Source organism: Anomaloglossus baeobatrachus, chromosome 3 (assembly GCF_048569485.1).
Source record: "Anomaloglossus baeobatrachus isolate aAnoBae1 chromosome 3, aAnoBae1.hap1, whole genome shotgun sequence".
Classification (NCBI taxonomy): Eukaryota; Metazoa; Chordata; class Amphibia; order Anura; family Aromobatidae; genus Anomaloglossus; species Anomaloglossus baeobatrachus.
The window spans coordinates 148,532,553-148,555,415 of NC_134355.1; the positions used below are offsets into that span (position 1 = coordinate 148,532,553).

The following is a 22,863-nucleotide window of genomic DNA, read 5'->3' on the forward strand; positions in this document are numbered from 1 at the left end:
ATTGTTCGCTACGGCAGCGATCACTCTGTGACTCGCCACCGACGTGGGCGGGTACTATCGCTCGCGACATCGGTAGCGATGTTGCAGCGTGTAAAGCCCACTTTAGAATTGTAATGTGCAACATAATCTTGTTCAGCAGTATCAGCTGCAGGTTCCATATTATTTGCCATGACTGGACAAACACAGGCTGAGGGCACTGTGAAATAACATAGCGCAGCCTTGAACATTAAAAATATCCACCAGCAGCTAAGAAAATATTAGCTTAGCGCCTGATATTGGCCTATTACCTATTAGTCTCAAGCTTAGTATGTATGCCACTAATAAAAGCCATTAACAAATTGTTGTGCCGCTTTTGCACTTCTTGACAATTCCTCATGGCTTTTGGAGGCTGTATGGTTGGCCTATAATAGACAATAGGTAAAGATCCTACTGCTAGAGAAAGCTTTCCTACCACAGCCACCTCTTTGTTTTAGTAATGTGAAAGGAACAGAACAGTTAGGTCCTAAATAATCATACAATGATAGCATTGCTTTGTGCCACCAATGTCTAGTGAGATTACCCCTTTAACAAGTATGTAAATATTCTATTTATCACAATTTCACCACACATGGTGTCCTATGGATGCCGTCAGTGAAAGTTCAGCGATCCTATAGGATCAAGGGCATAGTGGGCTGTCAGTATTGTGAATGACAGCACCTGCCCTCTCTGGTGGGGCTTAAAGGGATTCCTCTAGGTGCTACCAGTTAAAAGTGCTTACCTGGTGGCTATTTAGCTGGCTGGCAATGGTCAGACCATTGCCAGTTGTAGCTTTGCTCAGTGGTGAATTTGTTCTGATATTCTGATCTTTGTTGCCTGACTTTGGAATTACCTTTTGACTACTCACTTGGATTAACCCTTTTGCCTTGACGCACCATTGTTACCTGACTTTACCTCTGACTATCTGTTTGTCTTATTACTTTGTCTTTGACGTACTCTTCTGGCTTTTGACCTGGCTCTGATTTCCCCACCTAACGGCTTCTCCGTGAGAAGTGACCCAGGGTCACACTATTTTTTTTATTGTAATTAGTGAAATCTACAGTCTTTTAGCTTCTAAAGAGTCACATTTCAAAGCTGAAATCTAGTGCTTGATTATAAGCAATAGGCGATTATAAGTGGTTGTGAAAGCCATGTTTAAATAAACATTTTTTATTACAATTACTTAGTTGCTACAGAAAGCATATTATTGCCCATAATTCACAGTTGGTCCATGAATCTGATGGGCTGTCATCTCTTACTCATCTTTCAGCTCCAGCAGGATTGAACAGTCCAAAATGTGGCTGCTATCTTGACAGCACTCACAAAACTGCTGCTGTCAGGATTTTAACAAGAAAAGCTTCTTTTCGTAGCATGGTCTGGTGTTAGTGGGCTAGACTGCAGCCTGTCAACATGTTCACTTTGAGGAGCTTGTAATTAAATTCCAGGCTAACAGCATGAAACCGGCAGATGCGCCTCAAATGCTGTTTAATTATATGAATGTGTCTACATGGTTAACATTAAAGTTATAAACGGCATGAATGTCTAAGTTGAAAAAGGCTTCACTACATCGGAACCATCTAAAACACTTCTAAACAAAGCCAGTAGAGTTGAACGTGTGAGACATGGCGTAAAAGCAAATTAACCTGCAAACACTGGGAACATTTCATAAGTGCTTGATTAGAGTTCTACATTCTGCCAGTAGTTAGGAGATGAAAAAACCTCATACCATCTGTGAAATATGGTGGTAGAAGTATCATGGTTTGGGCCTGGTATACTGCATCTGTGCCAGGACAGCTTGAGATCATTGATAGAACAATGAATTCTAAATTTTATTGACATATTGCAGGAAAATGTCAGGACATCTGTCCATGAGTTGAAACTCAAGAGAACGTGGGTCATGCAGCAAGACAACAACCCAAAGACACAAGTAATGGTTAAAGATCAAACTGAGCTAGGCCTTTCAGTTATATAGCTACATAGGGACAATGTCTGAACAGTGAGGCCCTGGCCCTGCTCTGACTCTATCTACATTGATATCATCTGACACAAGGTGAGGTTTTAATATTAGAGGATATGACCCACCCAACTGGGGTACACCTTGTTGTGGTGGGATGGCTTTTACACTTTTTTTTAATCAAAAACAGTGTTTACTAAGTACCTTATGTTATTTATATGTAATATTACTTTTACTCACAGCAGGGTATATGCTCATTTTATTTTTACCTTAAGTTTTGCCTGTTAAATGGCCACAGTGTGAACATGCTCTTATACGTTGCATTTATACCAACTAATGCTCTGTCTTATTTCTTTAGTTTTGCTTTAGTTTCTTGTACTTTGTACAAACAGGGATGTGGCCCTTTTTTGAGCTAGGTGCCGTATTTTTTGGTTTATAAGACACATGGAATTATAACATGCACTCCAAATTTAGAGAAAAAAAGGGGGTCGGTGTCATAATGTGGTGGTGTCTACCGGAGGGGGCAGCAGCAGTGGTGGAGCGGGGTCACAGGAGGCTGGGGCAGTGCTGCAGAAGGGCGATGCTGCAGGCGCTGCAGCCAGCAGCTATCCCAGATGCTGTCCCAGAAACTGTCAGTAGTGGCAGCTGTGCTGGGGCGGCTGTGCTGGTGTTGGAATGGCTGTGCTGCTGCAGCTGTACTGGGGCTTCAAATAATGGCGTCCGTTGTCTGCGCGTGCGCAGATTGAGCTCTCAGCTCAATGATAAGCCAAGATCTCATCTGCGCATGTGCCACTTCTGGGCAATATTTCCTTAAGTCCGCTGCTGGGAGATCAATGGGCCAGAGAGAACCACGAGCAGTTCTGGGTGCATATTGCTAATCCCTGCCTAACTGTCCCTGTATCTAGTAGCATAGATAAATAGATGGGACATGCTATTCAATTTAGAGTCACCAGCGGTGACGCGCGTACCTGTGTTCGCTGTGACCGCGCTTCTGAATGCCGGGCACTTCCGGTCATGCGTAGTATGAAGCCAGGTGTATGCGTCCCAGCTTCAGAGAGGTCTAGTGCACATGACTGGAAGTGCTGGGGACTCAGAAGAGAGGTCACAGCGAACACAGGTACGTGCTGCTCTGCTGGTGATGCTGAATTGAATAGCATGTTAATACCCCCCTGTGGGCGTGCCAACATTAGTATGAGATAAAAGATATTTAGAAATACTCTTTCTAAAGATCTCTTTATCTATGCTAGTTTATACAGGGACAGTTATAGGCAGGGATTAGAGATATGTACCCAGAACTGCTCGTGGTTCTGGGTGCATATTGCACCTGACAGGTTCCCTTTAAAGTTGTGTAGTAAGGAGAAATGGGCTAAAAGTCCTCAAAGCTGCTGTGCAGGACCAAATAACAATTACCGACAATGTTTAGGTACATTTATTGCTCAACACTAGATACTGAAAGTATGTAAAGGTACCGTCACACTAAGCAACTTACCAGCGATCCCAACAACGATAGGGATCGCTGGTAAGTTGCTAGGAGGTTGCTGGTGAGATGTCACACTGCGACGCTCCAGCGATCCCACCAGCAACCTGACCTGGCAGGGATCGCTGGAGCGTGGCTACACGAGTTGCTGGTGAGCTCACCAGCAACCAGTGACCAGCCCCCAGCGCCGCGTGGAAGATGCTGCGCTTGGTAACTAAGGTAAATATCGGTAACCAACCCGATATTTACCTTGGTTACCACCGCACGGAGCTACACGTGCAGAGAGCAGGGAGCAGCGCACACTGAGCGCTGGCTCCCTGCTCTCCTAGTTACAGCACACATCGGGTTAATTACCCGATGTGTACTGCAGCTACATGTGCACAGAGCAGGGAGCAACGCACAATGCTTAGCGCTGGCTCCCTGCTCTCCTAGTTACAGCACACATCGGGTTAATTTCCCGATGTGTGCTGCAGCTAAATGTGCACAGAGCAGGGAGCAGCGCACAATGCTTAGCGCTGGCTCCCTGCTCTCCTACTTACAGCACACATGGGGTTAATTACCTGATGTGTGCTGCAGCTAAATGTGCACAGAGCAGGGAGCAGCGCACAATGCTTAGCACTGGCTCCCTGCTCTCCTACTTACAGCACACATCAGGTTAATTAACCCGATGTGTCCTGCAGCTAGCTACATGTGCACAGAGCAGGAGCCGGCAGCACAGGCAGTGAGAGCGGCGGAGGCTGGTATCGAAGGTAAATATCGGGTAACCAAGGACAGGGCTTCTTGGTTACCCGATGTTTACATTGGTTACCAGCCTCCGCAGAAGCCGGCTCCTGCTGCCTGCACATTTAGTTGTTGCTGTCTCGCTGTCACACACAGCGATCTGTGCTTCACAGCGGGACAGCAACAACTAAAAAATGGCCCAGGACATTCAGCAACAACCAGCGACCTCACAGCAGGGGCCAGGTTGTTGCTGGATGTCACACACAGCAACATCGCTAGCAACGTCACAAAAGTTGTTCATTAGCAGCGATGTTGCTAGCGATGTTGCTTAGTGTGACGGGGCCTTAAGTTTCACATACTTTCAAGCACCACTATGTAGATGGCGAAAAAAAAATTGGAATACACAAAATTTTTCAACTCAAGGAAATTGTCACTAGGTTTTTGCTATGTAATCGGAGAGCAGCATAAAATGTAGCACTAGAGACCCTGATTACAGTGATGTGTTGCTAACTGGGCTGTGTTTTGATGTTTCAGTACAATTGGTGTTTTATTAGCAAGAGATCACTACAGGACATCTGGCCTTATGCCTCCAAGTAGAACCACGCCTCCACCACTAATTAGCAGCTCTCACTCACTGTACAATATACAAAGAAAGCTGAGGTGTGAGTGGGGCTATACACAGCTCAATAACTGAGCTCTGCTAGATTTACAGCAGGGAAAACTCTGTCATAACTGCTAAACACAGTATACCAAGTGATACATTGCTGGAATCAGCGTCTCCAGCCCTACCTCATGCTGCTGTCAGCTTAATCAGGAAAAACCTGCTGACAGATTCCCTTAATAAAGAATGATTCTTTTCCCCAGAAATAGCACCACTATCTTGAGCCTTGAGAAAGTGACTGATGAAATAAAATGGCCATGGGATATCTGTTACATTTTCTCCTGCTTTTATCCTGCTTGTTCGCTGTATACAATAAATTAAGCAACTTCATTATTGGCTGACTGCCATAATCTCTTTAGTTTGGACCTGGATTGACTGTTTTATTACATTATAGAACATAACCATGGTACTTATGGTATTTGGATTTTATGCAGCCTATTCCCTTGAATATATGCAAAGCAGCTGCCAACAGAAAACAATGACGGCCACTATTTTGTATATTTTTAAAAAAATCCAAAAAAGTGTACTTTTGGGCTACGTCAGGCTGATTTACATTAGTATAATTTTTTTTCAACTTGCCATAAAATGCATTTTTTATCACAGGAGCCTTTGGGTGACATATGGTATGCCACTGTAAGGCTACACACTGGAATACTTCAGAGACATCAGGGTTGCCAATTTGACTTCTTATATTTTTCTGCACATCTTACCAAAAATTCGCAGACAGTCAGCATTTTTTAACGAACATATTGGAAAACCATAATAAATCAATGTGATTAGAAGTGATCCATGTTATTCAGCCCATAATACTTATATCTAATATATAAAGCTGTGTGTGTGTGTGTGTGTGTGTGTGTGTGTGTGTGTGTGTGTGTGTGTGTGTGTGTGTGTGTGTGTGCGCGTGTATGTATGTGTGTGTCTCATTTACAATCACAACATTTTGCACAGACGCCTCATGTGACTCAGGGAACGTCATAGATTATGTTTTGAGTGGAAATTTTAACCCCGCACTTTACAGTTATTCACCAAAAAACCTGCTTACATTAAAGTCAATGGAGCTGAGAGCTACAGGTCATTAATATGAGCTGTGATTGGTTGCTATAGGAATGAAGGACATTCTCAGTATAAGAAGTGTGAGGAAATATGATTTCTGTGGAGAAACGGATAGAGAGACAGAGAGACAGACAGACAGGGAGCGACAGACTGAGAGACAGGCAGACACAGACAGACATAGGCGTAGAAAGAGAGACAGAGAGACACAAACAGACAGAGACAGGCAGGGAAAGAGGCAGATAGACAGAGACAGACCGAGGCAGACAGACAAAGACAGGCAGAGGCAGACAGACAGAGGCAGAAAAACAGAGGCAGACAGGGAAAGAGATAGAGACACATAGAGACAAACAGAAAGGGAAAGAGGCAGACAGGGAAAGAGACACACAGACAGAGATCGACAGACAGGGAAAGAGACAGACAGGGAAAGAGACAGACAGACAAAGAGAAAGGCAGACAGGGAAAGAGACAGAAAGAGGCAGCGAAAGAGACAGACAAAGAAAGAGACAGACAGAGAAAGCGACAGACCAGGAAAGAGACAGACAGACAGGGAGAGAGACAGACAGGGAAAGATACAGAAAGAGACAGACAAAGACAGAAACAGACAGAGGCAGAAAGGGAAAGAGACAGACAACAGGGAAAGAGACAGACATGGAAAGATACAGACAGAGACAGACAGACAGAGGCAGACAGGGAAAGAGACAGAGAGACAGACAGGGAAAGAGGCAGGCAGAGGCAACAGGCAAAGAGAAAAACAGACAGACAGGGAAAGAGACAGTCAGACATAGGTAGACACAAACAGAAAAAGATAGAGAAAGACAGAAAAACAGACAGACACAAAGAGACAGACAGGGAAAGAGACAGACAGATAGAGAAAGACAAACAGAGACAGAGAGATAGAGAAATAGACAGACACAGAGACAGACAGGGAAAGAGATAGACAGAGAGACAGATATACACACAGAGACAGACAGCCAGAGAGATAGAGACAAATACAGTAACAGACAGACAGAGAAATAGATAAACAGAAAGAAACAGAGACAGACATACAGAGACAGACATACAGAAACAGACAGACATACAGAAACAGACAGACACACAGACAGACAGGGAAAGAGACAGAGAAAGACAGACAGATTGATAGACAGACAGGGAAAGAGACTGACAGAGACAGACAAGACAGACAGAGGCAGACAGAGAGATTGAGAGGAAGATAGACAGAAACTGGAAGAGAGGGGGAGTGGGAGAGAGATAGCGAGACAGTTACTATATCATGCAACGCCAGGTACTACGGCTAGTAAAGGCATAAGCTGCATTCACTGTAAACTATAAAATGATGATAATTACAGTCAAATTAATCTGTATAAGTTTCTTCAGCTTCAATAAAATATCACGGACGCCTTATTTTTGTTTTTACAGACAGAGCAAATAAGTGCCCTATTTTTAGAGACTGTCCTGGAATTTCTGGAGGGATGGCTACTTAGGAGGCATCTGACAAAGGTACAAGTTGGGTAATCCTTCAAAACCTTTAGTTGTAGCATAAGCCTTACAAGACATCTGAGTTTTTGTTTCTTATTAGCCCAAAGATTCATTCTCAGCACAAATCAAAAACAATAGAAAAATTGGTCTAACTGAGCAAATTGCATCTCCAATTAGAACATAGCAAGTGTGAACAGGTGCCACCTACTATAACTACACAAAACACAATCAAAAGAATACAGCAGCACTCTGTAAGCACTAAGATATATGCAAAAATAGAATACATGAAATTGAAATTGATACAAAAAAAGAAGGTACCGTATTTTTCGCTTTATAAGACGCACTTTTGTTCCCCCAAATTTTGGGGGAAAGTAGGGGGTGCGTCTTATAATACGAGTATACGGGTATATATATATACTACAGGCTCCAGGGGAGGTGGGGTAAGCTCTGGAGTGGTGCTGGAGGCTGGTGGAGGCTGGTGAAAGCTGCAGGAGGCAGTGGGAGATCTCCTGCTCCCGCTCATATAATATGCACTGCTGCTGTCCATCACCGTGGTGCCAAAACTGCACCGCGGTGATGGGCAGGGGGAGCGTCGCATATTATATGTGCCTGCGCCCACCTTTGATGGCACATGCCCCCCTTGTGTTAGATATGGCCTCCATGCTGCTGCCCATAGTAAAATAAAAAATTCTTTACTTACCTCCTCCAGCGCTGATCTCCCGGTCTCTCTGCTGATCAGGCATGCAGAGATGATATCACTCTGCTGTGCCGATCACATGACCGACACCGAGAACCAGGAAGTGCAGGAGCCCAGCAGCACGGAGGGAGACACCGGGATTGCAGCGCTGGAGAAGGTAAGGAAAGAGTGTTTTATTTTACTATGGGCAGCAGCATGGGGGCCATATATAACACAGGGGGAGGTGTGCTTACCATAGGGGGCCATATCAAACACAGGGGGAGGTGTTCCATCCATAGGGGGCCATATCAAACACAAGGGGAGGTTTGCCATCCATAGGGGGCCATATCAAACACAGGGGGAGGTTTGCCATCCATAGGGGGCCATATCAAACACAGGGGGAGGTGTGCCATCCATAGGGGGCCATATCAAACACAAGGGGAGGTGTGCCATCCATAGGGGGCCACATCAAACACAGGGTGAGGTGTGCCATCCATAGGGGGCCATATCAAACACAGGTGTACGTGTGCCATCCATAGGGGGCCATATCAAACACAGGGAGACGTGTGCCATCCATAGGGGGCCATGGGCAGCATAGGGGGACGTGTGCCATCCATAGGAGGCCATGGGCAGCACAGGGGGACGTGTGCCATCCATAGGAGACTTGTGCCAGCTGTAGGAGACGTGTGCCATCTATAGGAGACATGTGCCAGCTGTAGAGGATATGTGCCAGCAATAGGGGACGTGTGCCAGAACAGGGGGACATGTGCCATAAATAGGGGACGTGTTCCATCAATAGGACACATGTGCCAGCAATAGGGGATGTGTGCCAGCAATAGGGGACGTGTGCCAGCAATAGGGGACATGTGGCATCACTGGGGGATGTGTGCCAGCACAAGGGGGCTATATTCAATATAAAGGGGCCATATCCAGATTAAGGGGGCTAATTTTAGGATGGAGGGGCTATGAGGGACATATACCCTATATGGTTTGTTAGACGAACACTAGCATTATAAGACAGACCCCATTTAAGATTAAAAAAAAAAATCTCTTTTCCTTCACCAAATTTGGGGGTGCGTCTTATAATCAGGTGCATCTTATAAAGCGAAAAATACGGTACTTAGCCAATTTGTGCGCTAAGTACCTTAATTTTTTTAAAGTATATTCCTCATATGCAGTTTACATTCATATTATTGTATGTTTGCATAGATCTTAGTGCTTACAGAGTGCTGCTGTATTCTTTTGATTGTGATTTATGATCAAATGTCATATGAAGGCTTTCAGGTGACCTCTTTATCTAAGCACTTAACTGACCAGTTTACATCTACTTCATGCAAGTGATTCATCTACACAATATCAAGAAGACCTATGTGTGCATCTTGGCATTGAACGGTATGTAATATTACCAATTCCACTCAATTTTACTAAGCAAGGTAATTTCCATAAAGGTATTACTGTCTCCTATACATGAATTTTAATAGCAGTTGAATAATGATATATCATAGTTATTGTCTTGGAATATTGTACTATACCAGTCTGTAAGGGGCATACAGTCTATTATCATTATCGTACAGGGACCATTTTTCAGTTGGTTTCCAAGCAGTTATCATCAGACTGAATTGTAAAGAAAGCATTAACTCACGTGTCATAGACATTAAGCAGCCAGTTCAGACACATGTCAACGCAGAGAGGCACATTAACCAGATCCTTGTTTTTCTCCTCAAGCCCATCGTAGAGACTGGTCAGGATGTTGATGATTTCGGGAACAGACAATAATTGTTGATTTTGATTCAGCTCGTGCTGTTTGAAAATGTTGTGAGTGGTGCCCAGTTCCAAAAGATCCACTGGAGCAAAAGAAAAATGCAAAGATAGAGATGAAAAGTAGAAATGATAGTTATTTATCTAGCTTTCAGAAATAATAAATAATGAATTTATACATGGGGATATTACAAATATGGAATGTATCAATACACAGTAGCTTAGGCTCTTAGTATATACCATGAGTTTTTGGAGACTATTTGACGCTGCGTATATTTTCACGGTGAAATAAAACGCACCATCTTTCAGTTCCACCAAAGTGGATTGGATTTATAGAAATCTACTGCCTGCTATGCTTCTTTTTTACTCAGTGTAAACTACCTGCGGTGCTTGTTTGAAATCTGCAACATAGCACTTTCTCTCGTAGGTATGCAGAAAAGACGCAGGTAAAAAACGCAATTGCATTTTTAATGCGTTTCCGCAAAGCCAACTACCAGGAATTATCAAAAACAAAGCAGCTTTATGTAAAACAGGACATATCAAAAAGAGGCAAAAACCACATAAGGCTTAAAACACATAAAAATCCCAATAGGTGCCCAAATGCTGCAGAAAAACTTACAAAATACTTATTATGTGAAAGCAGCCTTAATATATCACATTTGCTTTTATATCTGGTTGCCTGCAAAACATACATGTTTATTTTTTTGCAGTGGCCAAATATACATAAAATGGCAACAGTGCACGCACTTATTTCTATATTATTAAAAAATGCATACTGATGTATAGTTGTGTAGTGGCTGCCAAAATAATAATAATTAAGATTTCTGGAATACAATAATAAGCAATAATAGGTAATATCAGCTCACCAAGCCTGCTGCAGTCCCATAATCGTCCTGTGGTGGATGATCAGCGCACGGATGGTCAGAAGTCTCCAAATAGATATAAAATATAAATCCAGCGCAATCACATGGAATATTAAAAAGTTGTCTTCTTTATTGATAGTTTTTCATAAAATCCAAAAGGTACATGCAGCATAAAAATAAAGGATGCCCAGGTCAGAGCGACGCGTTTCAACAAACTGTCTTAATCATGGTCTGACCTTTTGGATTTTATGAAAAACTACCAATAAAGAAGACAACTTTTTAATATTCCATGTGATTGCGCTGGATTTATATTTTATATCTATCTGGAATACAATAGGTTAATAAGTAGTGATGAGCGAGCACTACCATGCTCGGTAATTGTAACGAGCAGTTGGATGCTCAGATGGGCGCAACTCAAGTACTTGAGTATAATGGAAGTCAAGGGGAATTCAAACATTTATCCGTGAACTCTTCCGGAAAGATCCATGACTTCCTTTATGATCGTGTATTTGAGTCGTGCCCATCCAAGCACCAATTGCTTGTTATGAGTACCCGAGCATGGTAGTGCTCGCTAATCATCTATATATATAATTGCCTTATTCTGTCTGTCTGTCTTGCTCCAAAATTGTGTCACCGTGACAGTGTCATAAAAGTGACAACTGTCGGATTGGTCGCTGGGCTCGGCCTGGCCCCGCCCCCCCCACGGATTGCCCGCTTGCCTCGGCCTGGCCCCGCCCCCCGCATGGATTAGCCGCTTGCCCCGGACCTCCGCACGCATCGCCCGCTCCAGCATACACCAGCTCCCGGTACACATGTGCAGGGAGCCGGCATACGCTGACGCCTCGCCCGCTCAGCCCCGCTCCAGCTTACACCGGCTCCCGGTACACATGTGCAGGGAGCCGGCATACGCTGAAGCCTCGCCCGCTCGCCCCCGCCACACGTTGGCACACTCGGCACAGCCCCCGGCGGACACGCTGGTAACCATGATACACAACGCGTAACTATAAGAAGCGAATCCCTTAGTTACCCGATGTGTATCATGGTTACCAGCGTACACCGGCTCCCGGTACACATGTGCAGGGAGCCGGCATACGCTGACGTCTCGCCCGCTCAGCCCCGCCCCCGGCACACGTTGCCACGGTCGGACCCGCCTCTGGCGGCCCCAGCATGGGGGATGGAGCACGATGGGGGGTTTGCAGCATGGAGGATGGAGCACGATGGGGGGTGTGCAGCATGGAGTATGGAGCACGATGGGGGGTGTGCAGCATGGGAGATGTAGCACGATGGGGAGTGCGCAGCATGGGAGATGGATCACGATGGGGGGGTGCGCAGCATGGGAGATGGATCACGATGGGGGGGTGCGCAGCAGGGGAGATGGAGCACGATGGGGGGGTGCGCAGCATGGGGGATGGAACACGATGAGGGGTGCGCAGCGTGGGGGATGGAGCACGATGGGGGGTGCGCAGCATGGGGGATGGAACACAATGGGGGGTGTACAGCATGGGGATGGAGCACGATGGGGGCAGCGCAGCATGTCGGATGGAGCACGATGGGGGGTGCGCAGCATGGGGGATGGAGCACGATGGGGGGTGCGCAGGATGGGGGATGGAGTACAATAGGGGGTGCGCAGCATGGGGGATGGAGCACGATGGGGGGTGTGCAGCATGGGGGATGGAGCACGATGGGGGGTGCGCAGCATGGGGGATGAAGCAAGATGGGGGTGCGCAGCATGGGGGATGGAGCATGATGGGGGGTGCGCAGCATGGGGGATGGAACACGATGGGAGGTGCGCAGCATGGGGGATGGAGCACGATGAGGGGTGTGCAGCATGGGGGATGGAGCACGATAAGGGGTGCACACCTCCCCCCAAAACACACACACACACACCGCCACACCCGCACAACACACCACACACACACTGGGAACCACAAACACCGCCCTACACAGACACCCACACACACACAGACAACGCCGCACACACACAACACCCAACACACAAACACCGCGGCATACATAAATATATGCACATACCACGCAACACACACACTGCACAAAACATACCTCCCCCCAAAACACACACACGCACTCCACACCCATACAAACCGCGCAACACAGACAGCACCACACACACAGAATTCTGAAGACACACAGCGCTCCACAAACAACGCAACACACACAACGCAACACACATACACCACTCTCACACCCCCCCACCCAGACAACACCCAGAACATTTACAGCGCCCTACACAAACACTTGGTAACTACACACAACAACATCTATATATATATATATATAACAAAAATCATACATGAACTACACAATACGTAAATTCTAGAATACCCAATGCGTTAGAATCGGGCCACCTTCTAGTAGTTAATAATATGCCTATGTATGCACCTGAAACATTTTCTTGCTGTATGCGCTATTGAATATGATGTCTAATGTAATATAGTCTAGAGAAGAATACAGCTCTAAACAGAGATATACGTGCAGATTTCTACCCTCTTTTGTCCCAGTACCTAAACTGTCTCATTTTGCCTGTAAAGACAAATTAGTTTTTGCTAAAAGTATATTCAGTTGTAGCTTTTTTGATGTGTTTTTTTTTCTTTCTGTAAAATACAGGCTTTGGCCAGAAAATTGCATTGGAAATTTCGGAGGTCTTTTCATGCATTTTTTTAAATATTTTTGGCATCAAGCCACTTTGATCTCAATGGTGAAAAATTGTACTAAAAAATGACTTCCTGTGTTTTTTTAAAAAATATACCACTGATAAAAAAAAATGCAAGGAAAAAATGGGTCATGTGAATTAAATTTTAGAAATCACTTTAGGGCTATGTGCCCACGGGAGCTCGCACCAGCGGATATATCCGCAGGTATGTCCGCAGGTTTCCCGCAGCTGATCCCCGGAATCCGCAGCTATACATAACTGTGGGATTACAGCGAAATAGCTGCGGTAAACCTGCGGACATTCGTGCGACTTACCTGCGGAAATCCCGGCCTCAATCTCCATAGTGGTGGGCCGGGAATTCCGCAGGAATAATTGACATGCAGTTATGTGCGGCTGTGGGACATCCGTAGCATATTCCACAGCCGTATATACCGCAGCATGGACACAGACACTCCCCATGACCCATAGGATAACATGGGGAGTGTCTGTACTTGCTGAAACCTGCGGAATTATCTAGAAAATCCAGATAAATACGCAGATTTTCGGCGGCAAAATCCGCAGGTGCGAGCTACCGTGGGCACATAGCTTAAAATGCTACTTTTTTTCTGTCTAAAAACTCCAACACTTGTTTTAAAACAACTTGGCAGCAATACCAAACAGGGTTCACAGATGTTCAAAAGCAAAATGGACTAAACCCTAAAAAATGCTAACCACGTTGAATGTCGCCACAGATTCCCTTTTATAGAACCTGTGCCTAATCGAACTGGTGGCTTAAAACCTGTGAGAAATAAAATTATTATCTGTTCTGGAAACAAGGAAAAAGAGGAGTTCCAGCTAACCGTTTGTATATCCTTTGTGGTCCGCAGTATGGATAATAAGTTTGGGGAAATAGTAGATGAAAGAGGGAAATCCAGCTCCACGGACGTGAAAACTCCTTTAATTGAATAAGACAGGACATAAGATAAAACTTTATATTAGCATCTACGCGTTTAAGGTGTCAACCTGAAACGCGTGGACACCTGAAATGCATAGATGCTAACATGAAGTTTTATCTTATGTCCGGGGTGTTGTACTTACTCAAATAAAGAAGTTTGCACGTCCGTGGAACTTTATTCCCCTCTGTCATCTATTATCTGTTCTAACGCTGTCCCTGAGCATCCAAAGTAAGAATGGTGCCAATGAAATTGACCCACTGTCATGGTGTCTGCTTAGCAAATTTGGATTGGGTATGGATTTTTCTGGCAGACTATTTTACATTACATTGGTCTTCATTAATTAACATGCAGAAAGTCAATAATTAATTGGGAGATCAAAAAACATTTATGAAATGTGGTGGAAGACCATATATCCTGTACTGTAGATAAGAACAATGAATCCATGACAGATCTAATCTTCTAAAGCGTTGACCAGAAAGCACAAGAAAACGTATTACTTATTGATCACATGTCCCCAACTGTGTAATGAAATCCTATTCATAATGTCGAGTTTTTCTAAGAAAATTCACATCATCAATAAAAAAAGAAGCATTTTTTTGGAACACAGTCTCGGCAGCAATGTGTATGTGTCTAGAACTTCAACTAAGAGGTATGACTTGGCTTACTGTCAACACTAAATTAAAATTACAAATGTCACTGTATTATGGTAATGGGATTTGACAGTTCTATGAAACACCATAAATCAAAGCACTTCAATGAAAAGTAAGTGTCTGACGAGGGCAAGAGCCTGGAGGAAAGGTTTTGGCTGGGCTCGATCCAGGGTCATTTATAAACGTAGAACATAGAAAACCACTTAATAGTTCAGTTGATGACTAAAGCTTAGCGCTTTGCCAAAAAATTGTCGTTGAAGGCACAAAAGCGGAATTTGTGATTAAAGTTTTTAGTACAAGTGACGTAATAAAAGTTCTTGCACATCAAAGTATACATTCCCACATTGTAAATATTGCCGAAAATGTGCTGATTCACAAGGAATAGGGGGAATTCTGCATTTATGAAGAGACCAGAGCCGGAATTACACTACCAAAGTCAATAAGCTCAAAAGTCTATGACCCCGTAACCTGTGTATCATCATTTTCTAGTCGTCCTAGCCTATGTTCACACGTTCTGGGGTTTTTTCAGCATTTTTTACGCATTTTTTTATGCCATCAAAAGCATGATATTTCAGAAATCTCATGTACTGAAATGGAAAACTGCGTCGTTTTTGAGAAAAAGCAACACGTCAATTCTGTGAGCATTTTTACACCATTTTTTCAACATAAAAAGAACTGAAAAGTGCAAAAACTTAAGCACTGCTTTTGCTGCTTTTTTGGTGAACGAAACTAACTTAATTTAAACATGTACTATAGAGAAATGACACATATAATCTACATCAAAAATGCAGCAAAAGAAACAACAAAAAAAGCAGCAAGGACACAGCAAAACGTGCTTTTTGTAAGCAGCTTTTTGTCTGCCAAAAGACCAGGCTGCAGAAAAAAACACAACGTGTGAACTTAGCCATAGTAAGGTTTTATTCTTGACTATTAATTTACATACTGCACATTTCTAATATGCTTCTTGAATGGGGCTACTGAGCACCTTTCAGTGAGTGCACTGAGAGCAGTGAAAATCAATCTGGACAACTGGCGCAGTCTTAAAGGTTGCCCTCGACATCTGGAGATGTTAAAAGTTTGGTGGGTTAAAGAACATTTAAACACACTGTGTCCTATTTTTACATTACTGGCCTATTCTTAGATAGGTTATCAATGTCTAATCGCCCAGGGTCCAACATCCAGCATCCATGCCAATCAGATGTCCTCAGTGCCGGCGGCAAAAGCAGGTGGAAAGCAATGCTCAGTTCCAGAGCTGCCCCATCTTCTGATAGCGGCTCATTGGGAGGCAGCTGTGAAGTACCCGGCCGCGGCTGCCATCAGAAGATGGGGCAGATCTGGAACTGAGCATTTCCGGCCAACTGCTGATCGGTGGGGGCTCTGGGTGTCAGCCCCTGGCCAATCAAACATTGATAAACTATCCTAAGCATAGGTCATCAATGATAAAGTACTGGAGAACTAATTCTAAGTGATTTGTCACTGATTTATCATAATATTTCATTCAGGTATTTACTGCAATACTTGGATGATTTATTAGGTCACAGGTTTCCCTGTAAACACTTGACAATCACTTTAAAAGCTGCAACAAGAAATAACTATAAATTATGATATTTAATCTGAAGTAAAAATCAGTTCTATTCAGATTTTCTATAAAGCACATTGTCATTAAATGCCAAAAGAACCTAACATTCAGCCTACGTGATATGGATAACAGACAGCCGGACATGACTACAACTGCAGGTGCAACCAGTTATACGACTACAGAGCCAAGTCACAAGGTCGTTGAGGCTTAGGCCCTGATTCAAAAACGCCAGTCTGGATGAGGGGGTGTGCTGGAGTTTAACGCTCCTGATACAATAAGAGGCATGCATCTTAATGAATCCGGCGGGTGTAAAAAGTGATGTGCGTCTCACCACATTACTTACTCCAGTCCAGGGCTGGAGTAATACATCTGCTTGTCATGAATTAGATAAGCTGTGGTCTCATGCCCCTGTCCTGCCCAAATGCTTTCCATTTTGATGGAACTGATCAAAATTAGCATGAAAACGCAATAGTTGCAAAATTTTTGCACAAAAATGTTATGACTTATCAAAGTATTTTCCATCAGATTTTTGGCAAAAACACTTTGTTGAATTGGGGCTGTAGTGCTTAGTTGGTAAGGGCTGTGTAACAAATCTGTCAGATTAAATAAACTACCATGGACAGCTTTGGAGAAAGCCACTCAGGTTAGCAGCTTTCAGGGGAACTTTGGTAGTCACTATTTTACCCTAATTGTCTCTCCAGGAAGGAGACAAACTTTAGCGCCACCTATTGGAAGTACCAATCCTATAAGTCAAAAGTGGCCTTTTAACAAACCTTTTCATTTGACTTAAGGGCATTTTATACGCTGCGATATCGGTACCGATATCGCTAGTGAGCGTATCCGCCACCGTCGGTTGTGCGTCACAGGCAAATCGCTGCATGTGGCACACAACATCGCTTACACCCATCACACGGACTTACCTTCCCTGCGACGTCGCTGTGGCCGGCGATCCGCCTCCTCTCTAAGGGGGCGGTTCGTGCGACGTCATAGCGACGTCACACGACAGCCGTCCAATAGCAGAGGAGGGGCGGTGATGAGCGGTTGGAACATGCCGCCCACCTCCTTCCTTCATCATTGCCGGTGGACGCAGGTGAGATGTTCGTCATTCCTGCAGTGCGATGTGTGATGCCGCAGAAACGAGGAAAAACTAGCGGCATGCACCGCCAACGATATTATAAAAAGGAGCGACGTGTCAACGATCAATGATTTTTGACGTTTTTGCAATCGTTGATCATCGCTCCTTGGTATCACAGGCTGCGATGTCGCTAATGATGCCGGATGTGCATCACTAGCGACGTGACCCCGACGATATATCGTTAGCGATGTCGCAGCGTGTAAAGCACCCTTTAGGATTTATACCAGATCAGAACCCCAATTTGCAAACACAGTGTTTCGGGATGATTGCTCCTCGTCAGTGCAAAGTATGGGATCTGATCTGGCTTATGAGAAGCTATTGTGGGGACCACAGGGAAGACTATTCTCCTTGCGGAGACCTGACAAACCAGTCTGGCTGCCAGTGAGGGGTCTTTAGCTGCAATGCCCCCTGGGAAATATTCAAATTGTCTCTCCAGGAAGGAGACAAACTCTAGCACCACCTATTGGAAGTAGCAATCCTATAAGTCAAAAGTGGCCTTTTAAAAAGCAAAGAGAGAGAAGGTGATCCGGCACAAATTCTCCTTGGGTTAAAATATTCAAGTCTTTATTTGGACATGGTTAAAAAAATGTATACACATCGTGAAGACCAAAAAAAGAATCCATTCAGATGGTACAAATTTAGATCATGAAGCCTTCATGATCTAAATTTGTACCATCTGAATGGATTCTTTTTTTGGTCTTCACGATGTGTATACATTTTTTTAACCATGTCCAAATAAAGACTTGAATATTTTAACCCAAGGAGAATTTGTGCCGGATCGCCTTCTCTCTCTTTGCCTTCCACGTTCCTTGTTACCGGTCGGGTTAGACCGAAGGATCCTGGGCACCCGCAAGGCTGAACAATCCGGGCAGCAGGTGAGCTGAAGAAACCTTTTCTTATTCCCTTTTAAAAAGCCTATTCATATGACTTAGGATTTATACCAGATCAGAACCCCATTTTACCCTTGCACAAGGATCTCGACAATGTTACAGAGATCCCCGGGTTGCCTTGAACGGAGTAGCTGCTCGCAGTTGAGTAAGTTGAGAGAAAAGGTGTCAGCTATCCAAATCATCAGAACGAGACTGTGAACAATGACAGAATTGGATACCAGAATTTTAGCCATGATATCGGCACACGTGTCAAAATCCATAAGGATAGTCAAGGGGCATTACTCAATGGGTTAATTGTATAAACACACAAGGAACAGATAATAAAGTGCAATAACTGACTATAGACAGATAGATATTGAGGACATATATAGGACGTCGTTCACCTGTTACTGGTTACGGAACCCACCACGCCATGGGTCAGCTGACCAGTCCTAGCAATTGCCCATTGAGCAGGATCTTCAATACATTTGATGCATCATGAAAGTTCATAGCTGGATAGAGTTCATGCCATGACACCAAAACCCACTGGACTTTAGCAGCAGGGCATAACAGCAAAGGCAGACAGCTGGACTGGTGAGATTCCTGCTATCCTAAAAGTGGGGTCCAGGCCCCCCCCCTCATCTCCAGAGGACTGTCTGTTCAGATGTAAGCAACCTACTCCTTATGGTAAGTGTAGGAATAGCTGACTGGTTTCCGAGCTTTCTTAGGATGAGCTGTATATGAGTCTCCAATAATTCTAGAAAATCACTAAATACATTGAAATTTGGGAATCTAGAGCAACAAGGTACTGTAGGCAGACAGATAGATCAAATTTTAAGTTTTCATTTTAAGATACATGAGCTCTTTTTATTTTATGGTTTACATCAATGATTTGTCACCTCCCACTGATTACATACTAGAAATATAATTTTCAAGCAGCAGTTGGTTGTGAAATTATTGTTTTCCATAAATAAAAGGAAATCAATCCTGGTGTAGACACCGGCAGACCATCTCTGGGAGATTACGCTGAACTGGGGAAACGCTACAGTAATAATAACCTTTCAAATAAATGATTGCTTAGTACATAAACCGGCTGCCAATTATAGGAATACTCATAATTCTGTTGTGCGGTGTCTCTAAACGTTTACATTGTTTATATTTCAACACTGTCTAAAACTAGAAATAGCAATTTTATTAAATGTGGAGAATGAATTATGATGCCCATCAACACGTAAGTCTTCGCTCCCTTAAAGGAACAGTTGAAATACACGATCCCTGCAACATTTTCATTAAGACTTCATTTCACATTTGAAATCATTATATAAACAATTCCATGTCATGACTTTTTAGTGCTGAGAAGGGCAGGATGTACATAACAAACCGAAGGCTAAAGCCAAAATGGGTGAGATGCCTGTGCCATTCCAGCAGCAGGAGGACCACATGCGTAATATTATAGAACTTTGCACTTTACTTCGTCCCTTTGCCACTTTTGTTATTTGCATTCTGCCTTTCTCAGCACTTTACTCACAATACCAAATGGCTTGAGAATGTTAGGATCTAAGCAGAGACGTTCTGGTAAAGGACCTGTGTATAATGAATTACACTACAAGGGGTGTGACTATGTTAAAAAAAGAATTTTGCTTGAACTGAGTGACATGACTGATTCCCAGCAAAAGGCCGCCCTCATGACTGAAAACAAAGGTCTGCACTGGTTTTACCAAGGCATATAAACTCTTTTTTTAGGATAAATACACAGAATTTTATTTTTCAGAAAACTACCTTATGTTAGTGATAGACATTGCATCATGTAAAACACATTGGGGCGGTTTAACATCAAAAAATTACATAACAGATTCTACTTAGATGGTCACTATTGTTTCAATACAGTTATGTGTAATAGAATGCCAATATAACAAAAATGTAAATACTTTCTACACCATAAATCGTGATGTTTGAGTAAAACACTTTTTACTCTGCCCGTCGTCAAGACTGATCTGTCTATAATTGTGGAGAAGTAGAACGGATACAACGTGTATAGCCACCTGCTCAGAACCGCACATGCTACTGAGCTGCTGGATTTCCTTTTCCACAGTAATTCTCTTGGTATTTTTCCCTGCTCGTTTCTCAGATCATATCAGCCCTACTTTCTGCTCTTTCTTACCCAAGGCTTTTTTGCAATGTCTGCTAGCTCCTGTATTACGTGACGCCCTGGACCCCAGAGGTCACAGTTCAGTAATATCACACATACACCCCCTCCCCCGGCTAGGTACATCAGTCAACCAAAAATCCTTGTTGCCTCCCTCCAGGCTTGATGTCCACACCAGGTGGGGCGGAGCCAGGTGGTTGACCCCGCCCACCGAGGAGTTCACAGGCCTGGAGGCGGGAAAAGCCAGTTAGTTGAAGTAAGCTGGAGTTGAAGTCAGTTCAGTGGAGAGTTGAAGTTGAGAGGTGGAAGTGAGAGGAGCAAAGACTGTGTGTGTCTGGGTCGGAGCCCAGGCACAATCAGCAAGGTCAGCAGACGGTGGTGGCCGTCTGCAGGAGTAGGTAGAAGTCAGCGGAACCGTAGGACCGGGGTCGGGCGGTGGCCCGCCTGTACCGAACCGGGGAGCAGATTGAAGCCAAGCACCAAGGCAGGGTACTCAGACCCCGAGTAGGCAAGGAGCCGCCGAAAAGGTCAAATTCTCTGATTGCGGTCTGGACCTCAGGGTTTCATTCCCAAACAAGTCCCGTCAGAAGGCAACAGCCCAACCCGTCCTGTGGGCAAAAAGGGCTCTCCCGACACGTACACGCCGGAGAGCGGACTACCCGTGGGAAGCCATAGGAGTCAAACACTTACACACAGGTGCAGGGAAACGACAGCCACCATCAACCCGTCCGGGGAGAGTGAAAACACCGCAGCCGACTGTGGGCCCCGTCCATCCAGCCGTTTGGTTTACCAGAGACTCTGTCCTTCTGTGTCTGAGTGAGTACAACAGTGCCATCCGGCGCACTTTGCGTTTTTACCTGCGTTTCTGCAGCGTTTTGAACTGCAGCGTTTTAATGCCAAAAGGCATGTGTTTTGATTTTCCAGCAATGCCTATGGGAAATAGGGATTTCTTGTGCGCACTTTGCAGTTCAAAATGCTGCGTTTAATGTGCATATTTTGGGGCAAAAACTCAGCGTTTAAAGAAGCAGCATGTCAATTGTTTTTGCCATTTGGGCTGTGTTTTGCTATCATTAGAGGCAATGGGAAATGTCAAAACGCACACAATCAAAATTCCAGCGTTTTACATGCTTTTTAGCTGCAGAATACATGCTTTTTGAACAAAATAAATGCATGTGTTTTTGACTTTATAATATTGGAATAATATGTCCCTTTACACACACACAGAGTCCGACAATTAAATTAATGAAATACCATAATTTAATGTTATTTTGTGCATATACCGTATTTTTCGCTTTATAAGACGCACCTGATTATAAGACGCACCCCCAAATTTGGTGAAGGAATAGAGAATTTTTTAATAAATGGGGTCCGTCTTATAATGCCAGTGTCTGTCTAACAAATCATATAGGGTATATGTCCCTCATAGCCCCCCCATCCTAAAATTAGCCCTCTTAATCTGGATATGGCCACCTTATATTGAATATAGCCCCTTTGTGCTGGCACACGTCCCCCAGTGATGCCACATGTACCCTATGGCTGACACACATCCTCTATGGCTGGCACACGGCCCTTATGGCTGGCACACGGCCCCGATGGCTGCCACACGGCCCCTATGGCTGGCACACGGCCCACTGTGGCTGGCAAACGGCCCCCTGTGGATCCACACGGCCCCCTGTGGATGCACACGGCCCCCTCTGGCTGCACATGGCCCCCTGTGGCTGAACATGGCCCACTGTGGCTGCACACGGCCCACTATTGCTGGCACACAGCACCCTGTGTTAGATATCGCCCTATGCTGCTGCTTTTAGTAAAATAAACTTTTTCCTTACCCTTCTCCAGCACTGTCCTGTCTCGTGACCCCCTCCTCGGGGTTGAGCTCCGGCCTCCTGCATTTCCTGGTTCTCGGCCGGTCATGTGATCGGCACGGCAGAGTGATATCTCTGCGTGCATGATCACAGCAGCAGGAGGGAGACCGGGCAGACATGCTGGAGGAGGTGAGTAAAGAGTTTATTATTTTACTATGGGCAGCAGCATGGGGGCCATAGCTAACACAGGGGGAGGGGGCATGTGCGATCAAAGGAGGGCGCAGGCAGATATAATATACACTGCTGCCCCAGCCCATCGCCGCGGTGCGCTTTCAGCACCATGGTGGTGAACAGCGGCTGTGCATATTATATGAGCGGGTGCAGGAGATCAAACGCTGCCGCTCCCAGCTTTCACAAGCC

The 22,863-nt window shown here is 44.6% G+C and overlaps 1 protein-coding gene across 8 annotated transcripts in view; it reads right to left on the reverse strand.

Moving 5' to 3' along the window:
- The window catches only part of UTRN (utrophin), a 1,025,654-nt gene that overhangs the window by 155,011 nt on the left and 847,780 nt on the right, over positions 1–22,863 (reverse strand). For all 8 annotated transcript variants that reach the window (XM_075339520.1, XM_075339517.1, XM_075339516.1 and 5 more), the window contains one exon: positions 9,675–9,876. In XM_075339520.1, the coding sequence (XP_075195635.1) occupies positions 9,675–9,876 (202 nt within the window). The remainder of the gene's footprint in view (positions 1–9,674; positions 9,877–22,863) is intronic.